The sequence below is a fragment of the Scyliorhinus canicula genome, chromosome 9 (assembly GCF_902713615.1).
Source record: "Scyliorhinus canicula chromosome 9, sScyCan1.1, whole genome shotgun sequence".
Lineage (NCBI taxonomy): Eukaryota > Metazoa > Chordata > Chondrichthyes > Carcharhiniformes > Scyliorhinidae > Scyliorhinus > Scyliorhinus canicula.
In genome coordinates, this window is record NC_052154.1 from 24,232,151 (window position 1) to 24,245,486 (window position 13,336).

Sequence of the window (13,336 nt, forward strand, 5' to 3'; positions counted from 1 at the left end):
GATTCTAAACTTCAGAGACGAAGTGTTGACGCCGGGACTGAAACATGTGGGTTCTCCAGCCCCGAAAGCGGCGCTGGTCTTGGAGGATTCAGGACGTGCTAATGGGACAGCACCGATGTCACATGCAACTAGTACAATTCCAACAAGCTCTGGCGTGTGATTTGCCGGGGTCGGGATTGGCACTTCCTGCATATAGGCACTCCACTCCTCACACACCCTCATCCCATATGACCAGGGGCGGTTAGTTCACAGTGGGCAGTCACTGGTGTGCGTAGCCGCATGGCTGCCTTGAAGGCTGCGGCAATGGCGGACTCTGCCTATCCACCCCGACCCCTCGGCCCACCTCCTGGCCATCACCACCCTCTGCCCCCTGGCTACAACAGACACTCCCCCGGCCAGCAGCACAATTGTCAGCACACTATGGTGCTGTTGGACACTTTTCGTACCCCTCTCTCTCCCTCAGCAGCCTGTTTCCCGAGTTTAAATACCATAAATTAATCTTACAGTCGGTAATTTCTCCTGGTGGAGGCAGAGCATCGTGGGGGGTCTGGAAACTTCCGGGTCGAGCCCATTAATGATATGCCAACGGCATTTACTTCATAATTTGCATGCCCACGCTGGCGTGCAGCGTGGAATGCATTCACGCTGCTGTCGAGGCACCGGAGCATGGCATTCCATTGGGCGGCCTTGATTTCTTCGCGATTCCGGCGTCGCTGGAAGGAGAATCCCGTCCAATGACCTTGGCCTTCCATGACGAGTCCTCCATCGTCAACATCTGAGGGACACCCTCACTAGCAGCTTAACCTGACTAACCCTGGCTAAAGGAGTACAGTGTTTTGATGAGCCTTACCTATTTCGTCTTGTCGAGTCCACTGAATAAAATTGTTTCCTCAACCAGCTGCAAAGCAAAGAAAACATGCGAGTGAAACAGTTTCTGAGACTCATTGTCATGTTTTCATTCATAGGCTTCTGGCATCAAGTTACAACGTAACAATTCGAGCCCAATTATGTCATGAGGCAAAGTTCTAGCAGCAAATTAACGTCAAGAGAGCATCAGAACTAACTGCAGTTAAAGTAGCGAGGTCCCGAATAGCAATTCATTTCGTGCATCATTTTCTGGGCTTCTTCATGTCTTTAAGAAAAGTTCTTTGAGATTTTCAAAAATGGTTGCTATTAATCTTTTTAAAATGCAGGAAGTTCTATGTGAGAGAACACAAACCTCCAGTTTACTAAACTATTGTTTGCTGTATTCAGTATTATTTCTAAGTAGCTATAGCAGCATTAACAGGAGAATCAAATCCAAGTAGGAGAATTGTTAACAGTTTAATAAATGTGTTAAAGCTATCTCCAAGTCTGAACCTTCCTTTGTCAGGAGTGCACATCAAGGAAGCAGCTTATGCTACGTCAAGAGCATAACAAAACAGCGCCTAGTTGCAGAATGGGTGAAGCAGCTTAAACATAAGACAGACGATGGATTTCACTACCTTTCTATTCGTAATGGGGTCAGTGCAGCGTGAGCCTCCTTATGCAGAATTTCCAGTCCCTTTAACCATTTGGAAGCTTCTTCTTTTGAATTAGCTATAAGGATAGAAAAGATATGTGAACTGCTGGTTACTGGTCTCAGTTCAATTACAGATACAACATAGGAATTGTTTAAAGACTTCTGGGTGAGAAAATGGGTTTAGCGCCAGTACATGGCACTCCGAATGCCCCTGGAATGCCCCAAACTGACATATTTGTGGGGTCATATTGGTGCAGGCCTCAATGTGCACACGGGGAATGCCCACCAGGATTATGAGAAGCATGATGTCATCAACGTGCAATGCAATGCAATGGCAGTTTTGACATAAGTGATGATCTTGCTCCAATCAACTCCCTCTCTTAAGCTCACATAGCTGCAAATGTGACGGCGCAGAATACTGTCATGTTGAAACAATGCGCGCGGTCTCCCAGGCACGTGGTGTTGAGTGTCCGTTAGATGCGGGAAACCCCACTTCTGGGATCTACCCGGCTCACTACACCTCGCGAGTTCTAACGTGATCTCGCGAGACATCGCAATGGGAATCCTGCCAATCTGTATATGAGAGCGAGACAGCTAGTCTCACTCTAATATGCAGTTCCCTCAGGTAACTAAGCGTTAGTATGATAGAGACCTCAGGCAAGCGCCATTTAAATACTAGTCCCCACAAACAGGGATCAGATGGACTTGTGAGGGGTTTCCCATGGGATTAGAGGCCTCCAGGTGCATGTCCTCTGGACAGGGTGGTCTCCTGACACTACTGGTGCCACCTGGGGGCCCTGGCAGCGTCACCTGGGTGCCAGCCTGGCACTGTCAAGGTGCCCAGGTGGCACTGCCAACTGGCTGGGACACTGCCAGCGTGCCAGGCTGGCACTGCCAATGTGCCAAACTGGCATTTTTTTTACTGACAGGGAGCAGGCCCGGGGGTTCCGAATGCACATGAAGTGGAGTTTGGGGGACCCCGTGGACCCCTTGGGGCTTTTCGGAGGTTTGGGGGGGTGGGCGATAGATTGGGTTACTCAGTGCAGGAAATGGGACAAAGTGCGGGCTCGGTCGAGCGTTTCCCACTGAGGCCGCGTATCTAACCGGAGTCACGTTACATGCTGTTGTGTTTCTCGGTGCTGCGAGCACTGAGAAACACGCAGCTAAACGCGTTGGCTATGGAACTCTGTTCCCATTTGTGTAGATCGGATCCATTGCCTCTGCTGCCTGGACCTCTCTGGTGGAACCCTGCAGCGCTTGGCAGTACATGTGTCAAGATTCGAGGTGGCCTTTTCAACAATATTGTCATCTTGAGGGAACAATCCTTGCGAGCAGCGGTACTGTGGCCAGCTGAGGAGGAAGAGAGAGGGGGGGAGGGGGGAGAAGGCACCCAGACAGTCCCTTTCTGCCCACAGGTCTGTGAAGAACTCACCTGAGTGCAATACCAGCAACTACAACCCCAAATTCCCTAATTACCAACCATGCCACACAATATTCCCTCAAAATAGTGCGGCAAGGCAACCGCACAGCAATCTGGAAGATCCCGCATAGGCCGTTCATAACTCAACCCCTTTAAGTTGAACTCATGGGCAGACAAAAAAATTTAAAGGGGCTGTACACTTGAAGAATTTTGACCATGCATCACAAAATAATATTGTGGCCATTTAAAATTAAGTCTGCAGCCCTCAGAGGTTCAAACAAATGAAGAGCTTTATCAGAAGAATTTAACACTGCAGGTTGCTATGTGAGCGCTGCCCGCGCAAACGACGTTAAGTGATCAGTCTCTTAAAGTGCCCTATTCCACTGCAAGGCTGCTGATGAGGAAACACTAGAAGCACCATGAGTACACAACATTTTCCTGCCCCTTTAAATCAAAGGACCCTGACACAATAAACGGTGGGTGGGATTCTCCTGTCCGCCAGCCGCCGTTCGCTGGTGTCAGGATTCTCTCTTCCCACCGCTTGTCGACAGGATTTCCCATTGAAGCCACCACATGCCGAGGGGAAACCCCCGGGAAGGGGGCACTCCCAGCTGGAAAAGATATTCCAAACATTTGGAGAATTCTGGCTAGTATAGCATTAACAATCAATCAACAACAACAGCCAATACGTCAGATACTTCAGAGACCTTCGATCATTGTGTGGTTGTGGGCGAATCTCAGGCATCTGCTTTCTTGCTGCAACGTCTGGTGTCTTTGGTTTGGTTTGGACGTCGCCCCTGGTTGTCTTAACCAGAGTCAACGCAGTGTTCTGAAGTTGACTCAGTGTCTGGTTCTCAACGAAAGTACTGTTTTCCCCAATTGGTCGATTCGTGTCAGGTTCTCGGGACGATCCAGGGGTCGTTTTGGCACAGTTTGATTTGGATTCTCTACCGGTTCTGTCTCTGGCAGGTTGATTCTTCTCATCAAAAGTTAATCTGTTTGTCTCATCCATATTATATCATCTGGGGTAGGACAGTGCTTTCAAACTTTTTTCCCAGGACCTACTTTTGCCAACCAGCCAACCTTTGCTACCCATGCTGGCTGACCTTTGCAACACACGCTGGCCAACATTCGCGACCCACACCGACTGACGTTCGCGACACACACTACGTTCCCTGCCTTTGATTCTAAAGGAGGTCCTACTTGGTCCTCACAATCTCACTCCAATCAGGTTCATAGGAAGAGAGGACAACATGCATATCAGGTGCAGAGTTCAGCCAGCTCCTTTGTGCCATCTTTATCTTTGTGAGAACAGAAAGTCAACCTCACACATATAGGTCATCGTGAAGGGCAATAGCAACAAAATGCTTGTTTTACTCAGCACTGGATACTTCTGGGAGATGCTACTCCAGAATGCTGACAGCCTTGTAGGCTCTTGGCATATTTTTATTTATTTATTTATTTTTTACATTTTAGTGCACCCAATTCATTTTTTCCAATTAATGGGCAATTTAGCATGGCCGATCAACCTACCCTGCACATCTTTGAATTGTGAGGGCGAAACTCATGCAAAACAGGGAGAATGTACAAACTCCACACGGACAGTGACCCAGAGCCAGGATCGAACCTGGGACCTCGACGTCGTGAGGTGACAACGCTAACCACTGCGCCACCATGCTGCCCTCTCTTGGCATGATATTTTAATATAGTTAGAGTACCCAATTCATTTGTTTCAATTAAGGGGCAATTTAGTGTGGCCAATCCACCTACCTTGCACATCTTTGGGTTGTGGGAGCGAAACTCATGCAAACCCGGGGAGAATGTGCAAACTCCACACGGTCAGAGCCGGGGTCGAACCTGGGACCTCGGCGTTCTGAGGCAGCGGTGTTAACCAATGCACCGCCGTGCTGCCCCACCTCTTGCCATGATTTAATGTGCTATCACAGGTCAGGTACATCAGTGTAGTTATCTTCATAGTCCCCTTGCCTTGCTTGCCAGCAGCTAGAAAATGGAAGAAGTTCTCCTCCGTGATTTGGCATCAAAAGCACGTACATAGAAGGTGCTTGACCCGCTCACTTCTGCTGCTTCTGGCCGGAAGACTGCACTTCCTCATCAGCTTCTCATTTAAAAGGCGGCAGTGGCTGCCATTCTCAATATCGATCATGATCGGGAACAATGCGGGAATGCCGCGACCGATGGTTCCGCAACCCTCCCGATACCTGCCCGTGACCCGGACGCGCGTTGCAACCTGCACTTTGAGATATCGTGGTGTAGGAGACCAGTCCTATCTGTGCTAAGTTTGTGGCCCTTGTGGTATAGTTCCTGACCAGAACTTCTTGGCCATGGTGAAATGTACGGGGTGAGGTTCTTCATCGGCGGGATCCTCTGCTTCTCCGGCGGCACACTCACACCCTCAAAGTTCCCGACAGTTTGTAGGTGGCCACAATGGGATGGAGAATCCCGCTGCTGACGTTTCGCCTTCTTCTCCCGCTGTTTGAACTGATCCTGCTGCTTTTTTTTGACAATTTCTTTTGTCTTGGGTGGATTTAACAAATCAAATGCTACGCATAGTTGATGTCTAACTATTAATTACGCTGGAGAAACTTGGGTTGTTGAGTGCGCAGTATTCCCATACGCAAGCAGGAATTGGCTCAAGCGTTTAGACAATGAACCTTGTTCTCTCATTACCTTCAATTAATTTTTGGTCATTTATACAAAATATTCTGCCAGCCATTTGTGGCAGGTTGATAAGGCGTGAATCGGATTTGTTGAGTTCCTGTCTCCTTCAGGTAGTGTACGAACTCTTGGGCAATGATCGCTCTTGAGTTGTTCAAGGTAACTGAACGTGCTGAAGGTTTCACGCAATCTCTTAATTGTTTTCCCCACTGACGTTTTCATGGTGGCAACTGCAGGCCATTTCAATTGGGCAATCTTTCATGGTTTTAGCCACTCCCTGGCCACACAGTTAACAATTGCCCTTCCATTAATGGCCAGCATCATCTCCTCCATGGGAGTTAGGCCATGCATGTTAGCTCCAGTTAGCTACCACTGCCTCTGACTGTGCACCATCTGCTCTTGCATGAGAAACAAAAGTGTGTTAGCGTGTTTGCTGCAATCTGTTTGGGCGATGTGGTTGTCACAGTTGAATAGCTGCCAGTATGTGCGTGCTGTAAGGTGTAGACGTGAGGCTTACAGCACAGCTATGTGGTTGCAGGTGTGTTGAAGCGTATGAATGTGAGTCATAATGCCTGGTTGATAGAGATTGTTAGTAGGTGAGTGACCAGTGTGTGGTGAACTAAGCACTGCCTGAGACTAGTGGTGCAGCTCGCTGGAATATGGCGTTTGAAAGTGCATCCACTGACCTTGATCACCGACCTTGATCACTTGTATGAGGTTATTGAAAATCTTGTGGCACTGTGTCCAACTCCTCAGGGCTTGACTCCTGCCATTGATTTCCACAGCTACCTGCTCCCACTACCTTTGCCCTTTGTGTCAGGCAGGCCTCCTGGCCCTCAATGGATTCAGGATATCTCTCCTCGTTTCCACCTCATCCACTAAGATCTTCAGTGCAGAATTCAAAAACCTTGGAGCAGATCTCTTTCCGACAATGGGCCATTCCTTATTGTTTCCAAGGGCAGATTCACTTCTTGCATAGCCACCAGCACCAGCTCCTGCCACAGTGCACCTCCCCTTTACGAGGTGCCGACTAGTTTTAAACAGCAACGGCTAGCTTTACACGGCGCTACAACACTCGGCCCCTGTTACTGAACAGTCTGGTTAGTACTGGCTGAACACAAAGATCAGGAGCAGTCGGCATGAAGTAGGTCTGCTCCCTGCATTCCAATCAACGCCCACCTTTCGGGGCAAGCCAATTTACCTATTGACATCTTTCATTTTTTTTAATAAATGTGTTTATTGGGTTTTTGAACAAGGTATAATTACCGTTATGTACACAGAATTAGAAACATATATATATATATATATACATATTTAGAGGAGAAGGGCACACCCCAACATTAAAAAAATATAATAAAATACGAAATAGAATAACTGGTGGGGTATTGTGCACCAGCTTGACAGCGGCAGCTCTGTACATCTGGCAAAATTACCCACACCACGTAAGTAGGCGACTGCCTGCGGGGGAGTGGGGTGGGGGGAGTGGGGGTTGCGGGGCCTGGGGGAGGCACACACACATTTGGGTGCCGGGGAGAAAATCACAGTGTGCGATATTTGGCTGTGCTGTGTGTTGTTGTCGCCCGCCCCTCCCGGATGGGTCTCGCTGCCGTCCCACGCTCGCCCCCGCTTCTGCCGCTCCTCCTGTCCTCCATCTCCATTTTCCTCGTTCCCCGCTCCTGGAGGTGTCATGCACATTTTGGCATCCCGTACCCTCCCTCTGGCTCCCGCTTCCCTGCCCCCGCCCCACCCCGCCAGCCCTCCTCTCCCGTTCCTCCCACCCCTCCACGGTTCGCCTCCCTCTCCCCAGGTTTAGCTGTCTTCCCCCTCCCCACCCCCCTCCAACACCCCCCCCCCCATGGTTCGCCCCTCCCTCCTCAGGTTTAGCCGCCTCCCCCCCCCCCTCCTCTCCCTCCCAGACCATCTCTGCCCTCCCCCGATTCCCGACCATTTTCCCCTGATTCTTGGCCACCCGGCTATTCTTCCTCTTGTTCGTTGGCCACAAACAGGCCCCGGAACAGTTGCGTGAATGACTCCCACATTCTGTGGAAGCCGTCGTCTGACCCTCGGATGGTGAATTTGATTTTCTCCATTTGGAGAGATTCTGAGAGGTCAGACAGCCAGTCTGCAGCTCTGGGTGGTGCTGCTGACCGCCAGCCAAACAGGATTCTATGGCGGGCGATCAGGGAGGCAAAGGCAAGGGCGTCCGCCCTCCTCCCCAGGAATAGATCTGGCTGGACCGAGACCCTGAAGACCGCCACTTTCGGGCATGGTTCCACCCTCACCCCCACCACTTTGGACATAGCCTCGAAGAAGACTATCCAGTACCCTGCAAGTCTGGGGCAAGACCAGAACATGTGGGCGTGGTTGGCCGGGCCTCTTTGGCAACATTCACATCTGTCCTCCACCCCCGGAAAGAACCTACTCATATGGGTTCTTGTTAAGTGGGCTCTATGTACCACTTTTAGTTGCGTCAGGCTGAGCCTTGCGCACGTGGCGGTGGAGTTGACCCTATGCAGTGCCTCGTTCCTGAGTCCCCACCCAATCTCAATCCCCAGGTCCTCCTCCCATTTCTTTCTTGTTGCCTCCAGTACGGTGTCGGCCCTTTCTACCAGTCGGTCATACATGTCGATACAGTTCCCTTTATCTAGGATACTTGCTTCTAGTAGGTCTTCCAGTAGTGTCTGTTGTGGCGGTTGTGGGTACGTCCTTGTCTCCTTTCGTAAGAAGTTTTTGAGCTGCAGATACCTTAGCTCGTTTCCCCTGGCTAGCCGAAATTTCTCTGTCAGTTCGTCCAGTGTTGCGATCCTGCCGTCCGTGTATAGGTCCCCTGACTGTCAGTGTCCCTCCGTGCTGCCTCCACCTTTTGAAGATGGCGTCAGTCAGTGCTGGTGTGAACCTATGGTTGTTGCAGATGGGAGCTTTGTCCGACATTTTGGTCAGGCCAAATTGCCGCCGCAGTTGGTTCCAGGATTGGAGGGTGGCTGTCACCACCGGGCTGCTGGAGTGTTTTTTGGGTGAGGATGGGACTGCTGCCGTGGCGAGGGCCCGGAGGGAGGTCCACACACAGGAGGCCTCCTCCGCGCGCACCCACTCGGCCTCTGGCTCCTGGATCCATCCCCTTACTCGCTCGGCTGTTGCCGCCCAGTGGTAGAATTGTAGGTTTGGGAGGGCTAGCCCCCCACCCTGGATTTTGTTTTTTGTAGAACCTTCTTTGGGATCCTATAGCATCCCATCCCCCCCCCCCCCCCCCCCCCCCCCCGGGAAGATGTAGCCCGAGAAGGCTCCAAACTCTTTCAGGAGCGCAATGATTCTGTCCATGCTGCTCTGTGGGTCCGAGATGTAGAGGAGCAGGTCATCTGCATAGAGTGAGACTCTGTCCTCTCTGCCTCCCCTTCGGATCCCCCCCAACTTTTTGCTGCCCTGAGCGCGATTGCTAGCGGTTCGATCGCTAGGACGAACAACAGCGGGGACAGTGGGCATCCTTGTCTGGTGCCCCTGTGCAGCTGGAAGTAATTGGCATCTTTCATGATGGTATCTTTAGCAATTGTAAATTGGTTTTAGCAAGGATCCAACTTCTTTAGCATGCTGTTTTACATATACTTTCACTAACAACCAACATTATTGAAACATAGGACGTGACTTGAGTGAGACACAGATGCCGAGAAACATCTCGCTATTCAACTTTGCCGGTTTTTTGGGGCCTCGGGAGATTCTCTCCACCAAGGCCACGCTTAGCTCGCCAGCAGGAAAGGCTCCTTGCAGATCATTTGCCATTTGGGAAGGCTGCCCAGTTCCTCCTCTCCCCCCCTTTTAGGCCCCCCTTCAACATGGAACCTGGGCTCCCTGGCACTGCCAAGATGCCACCGGCCCTAGAACCAACAACCCCGGAATCAATGGACTGATGAGACCCTCCCGTTGCAGTTACACCTGATCCATGTTTGTTTGGATCTTTGGCACATCATGTTAAATCTTCTGATGATCATTTTAGATAATACTTTCATAGAACATAGAACAGTACAGAACAGGCCCTTCGGCCCTCAATGTTGTGCCGAGCCATGATCACCCTACTCAAACTCACGTATCCACCCGATACCCGTAACCCAACAACCCCCCCTTAACCTTACTTTTATTAGGACACTACGGGCAATTTATCATGGCCAATCCACCTAACCCGCACATCTTTGGACTGTGGGAGGAAACCGGAGCACCCGGAGGAAACCCACGCACACAGGGGGAGGACGTGCAGACTCCACACAGACAGTGACCCAGCCGGGAATCGAACCTGGGACCCTGGAGCTGTGAAGCATTTATGCTAACCACCATGCTACCCTGCTGCCCTTCCAGACTTGTTGCCATGCTTCTAATTCAGAACTTTTCCGCTCTTCTAACGGAATGCTCTGGTGATAATTCAATTTTATTCTTTAAAACGGAGAGTGGGTCCAGGTTTATGGTCAGTGCCCTGACCCAGAGCACAGCATGCTGACAGGGTTGGTGAATCTGTCCTGCGTCAGAAAGGAACTTGCAGTGGGAGGGGGAGTATCCAGTTGTCATGATCCTCATAGGTATCAACAACATAGATTGGACCAGGGAAGAGGTTCTGCTCAGGGAGCATGAGCAGCTATCGGCTAAATTAAAAGGCAGAACATCAGAGGTATTAATCACTGGATTCTTATCTGAACCTCAGCAAAACTGGCACAAGGTAAATTAGGATAGAGATTAGAACGTGTAGCTCAAAGATTAGGGGGAAACGGGTTTTGATTCAAGCGGCACCAGGACCAATACTCGGGAAAGAGGGAACTGTACCCTCTTTAAGGAAGGATATAATAGCATTGGAAGCAGCACAGAGCAGGTTCACTTGACCGATTCCTGGGATGAAGAGCTAGTCTTATGAGGAAAGGTTTGGCAGGTAGGTCTTGTATTAATTGGAATTTAGAAGAATGAGAGGTGATCTTAGTGAAATATCTAAGATCCTGAGGGGACTTGACAGAGTGGACGCTGAAAGAATTTTCCCTCGAATAGGAGAGACTAGAACTAAGGGTCACACGGGGTCTCCTATTTCAGGGGTTGAGGAGAAATCTTTTATTCTCAGAGGGTTGTTCGTCTTCCTCAAAGGGAAGTGGGTCCTTGAATATTTGTAAGGCAGAGGTGGATAGATTCTTGACTGACAATGGGTCAAAGAATGTAGAGGGTAGACAGGAAAGTAGCAACCACAATTAGATCAACCATGATCTTAACAAATGGTGGAGCAGGGCTCAAAAGGGCTGGATGGCCTGCTTCTGCTCCTAATTCGTATGCCCGTATGTTTTGTAGTAGAGGTACCCACCTGCCAAACTGAGATTGTTGAGCACAAAGTCAGTGCCGTAGAACACCGTGAAGCAGACATCATCGCTGTATTTGTCTTTCAGATCTTTTGAAATCTGCTCAAAGTCCTTTGAATTTTTGCCAAAGCGGATCTCTTTGATCTCTTGTAGGTCAACTGAAAGCAAACAAAATATATTTATATGAGGTGCTGCATGCTGACTGCTGGAAGATAATATTTCACGGTTAAGGTGGAGGGCGCAAGGGCAGCAGTGATGACAACTGGTCAGAGAAGACAAATAGCAGACAGCGTGATTTTGGCACTCGTTCACAGAGCATTCCCACTGTTTTTGATTATAGATGGCATGCTGTAGAAAAACTGATATTGCACTGAGGCACTCAGTTTTTGATGAGCCTTTCAAAGAAATGCAATATAAGCGGAACTAGGATTTCCATGTGTATCGTTAAAGTAGATGGATTATTTTTCAAAAAATGACTGAAGCACCATGTGAAAAAGTCCCAGCAGGATCTTGCAGGTGAATAAAAGCAAGTTTATTATAGACATAGAAAATGGTCGCTATGGCAGAGTACACACAATCAATCCCCGTCGGGACTACCGGGATGTCGGTCCCTGTCAGGGCCTGCTTTTACACAGTCCGGTAACAAGCTCCAACTGAGCCGGCCTCCACCTTCTAGCGGGAAGCTCCATGAATCCCATAGGGATATTGATGAGTGTATCCCCGTGCGGGTTATTACACATGTTTATACTTGTACCTTGAACCGAGCCTTTTTAGAAGCACTCTATTAAAATGTTTCCCCTGTCAAAATGTATTTTCTGTTTAAAGTTCCTTTGTTATCATGTGCCATATTATTGAACAAGAGGTCAGAGTTATATCTTTGTTATGTTTGGATTACTTTTGACAAAGAGTCGTCCAAACTCAGAGTGTTCGTTCCCTTTTCTCTCCGCAGATGCTGTCAGACCTGCTGAGAATGTCCTGTGTTTTCTATTTTTGCGTCAGAGTTATGTCGCACTCCCAGGCTTCTGCAGTTATGTAATTGACCGTGAAAAGATGCCCACTTATTTTCCCTCTCTCCCTGTTTTGGAACTGACCACACTTCCTGTCGTATCACAGACCTTTTAAGGTGCGGGCGCCATGGAACACATGACTGGCTCTGGGCCAATCCCGCGGGAACAGGTGAACCTCGGCCAATGGAGAGCTTGGGGCCCTGGAAGCAAGACCCCAGTGTGGACCAGGGAACCAAAGTGTTGTATACTGTTCTGCGCCCAATTCCCACACGATGCCCAAAATCCTGTAACCCCACTGAACCTAACCAAACCTTTGGACACTGAGGGACAATTTAGCATGGTCAATCCACCTAACGTGGACATTTCTGGAGCACCCGTAGGAACCCTACGGAGACACAGGGAGAAGGTACAAACTCCACACAGTTACTCGAGGTCGGAATCGAACTGCGGTTCCTGGCGCTGTGAGACAGCAGTGCTAACCATTGTGCTACCATGCCGACTCTGCCACCGTGCCGCCCTTCATCTTGTTTTAGACTTCCACAAGAAGGCTGAGGTTCAGATGGTGGGACTTTAACCTCAGAGTCATAAAGTTCTGCATTCAAATACCACTCAAACCCAAGTTGTAAAGTGGCCTGAAGTGATCATATCGTCATCCAGAGCCAACTTGTCTAATTTCACAGCCATGCAATGGAAAGGTCCATTGGGCGGTATTCTGCACCCCCCCCCCCCCCCCCCCACCCCCACGCCGGGTGGGAGAATCGCCAGGGCACCGCGCGAATCGCGCCACGCTGCCCCAACACCTGCACGCGATTCTCCCACCCCCCCCCCGAAACCAGCGCACCGAGAATCGCGCATGGCCGCTCGGAGAATCGCCGCAAACGGCGAGCGGCGATTCTCCTCGGTGGGCTGGCCTCTGCCCTCCTGGGCCTACCTCCTTCCACGGCTGGCCCCAGAACACCGGCGCCATGTTGGTGGTGGGCCGGTGCGCGTAAGACGTTCCCCGCGCATGCGCAGGAATGAGCTGCCCCAATTGCGCATGCACGGGTTGGCGCGGTGCCCATTTGGCGTCGCGTAATGTGGCTGGAGTGGCGTGAACCACTCCAGCGCCGTGCTGGCCCCTGCCAGAACAGGTCATGCCTGGGCCCTGTTCGCGCCGTCGTGAAACGCAACGGCGTTCACGACGGCGCGGGCACTTAGCCCCGGGAGCAGAGAATCCCGCCCATAATACCTGTGAAACTAGATTTAAAACCGACAGACTTGAAGGTATGAAATGCAGTATAAATATGAAATACCTGTCTCATTTCAATAACACATGGGAGAAACAAATTCTCTGGTCAAAATAAATATTTTGGTTTGTCAGGGAAATGATAGGTCTTCCCTGGTTTTCAGTGTTTGCTGATATTCAAACTAGAAG

The 13,336-nt window shown here is 50.1% G+C and overlaps 1 protein-coding gene across 1 annotated transcript in view; it reads right to left on the bottom strand.

Annotated features, from left to right (window-relative positions):
• The window catches only part of plcg2 (phospholipase C, gamma 2), a 226,957-nt gene that overhangs the window by 95,718 nt on the left and 117,903 nt on the right, over positions 1-13,336 (bottom strand). The window contains exons 2-4 of the mRNA XM_038806353.1: positions 10,921-11,073; positions 1,485-1,578; positions 851-898 (exon numbers count right to left, since the gene is read on the bottom strand). Coding sequence (XP_038662281.1) covers positions 851-898; positions 1,485-1,578; positions 10,921-11,073 — 295 coding nt within the window. The remainder of the gene's footprint in view (positions 1-850; positions 899-1,484; positions 1,579-10,920; positions 11,074-13,336) is intronic.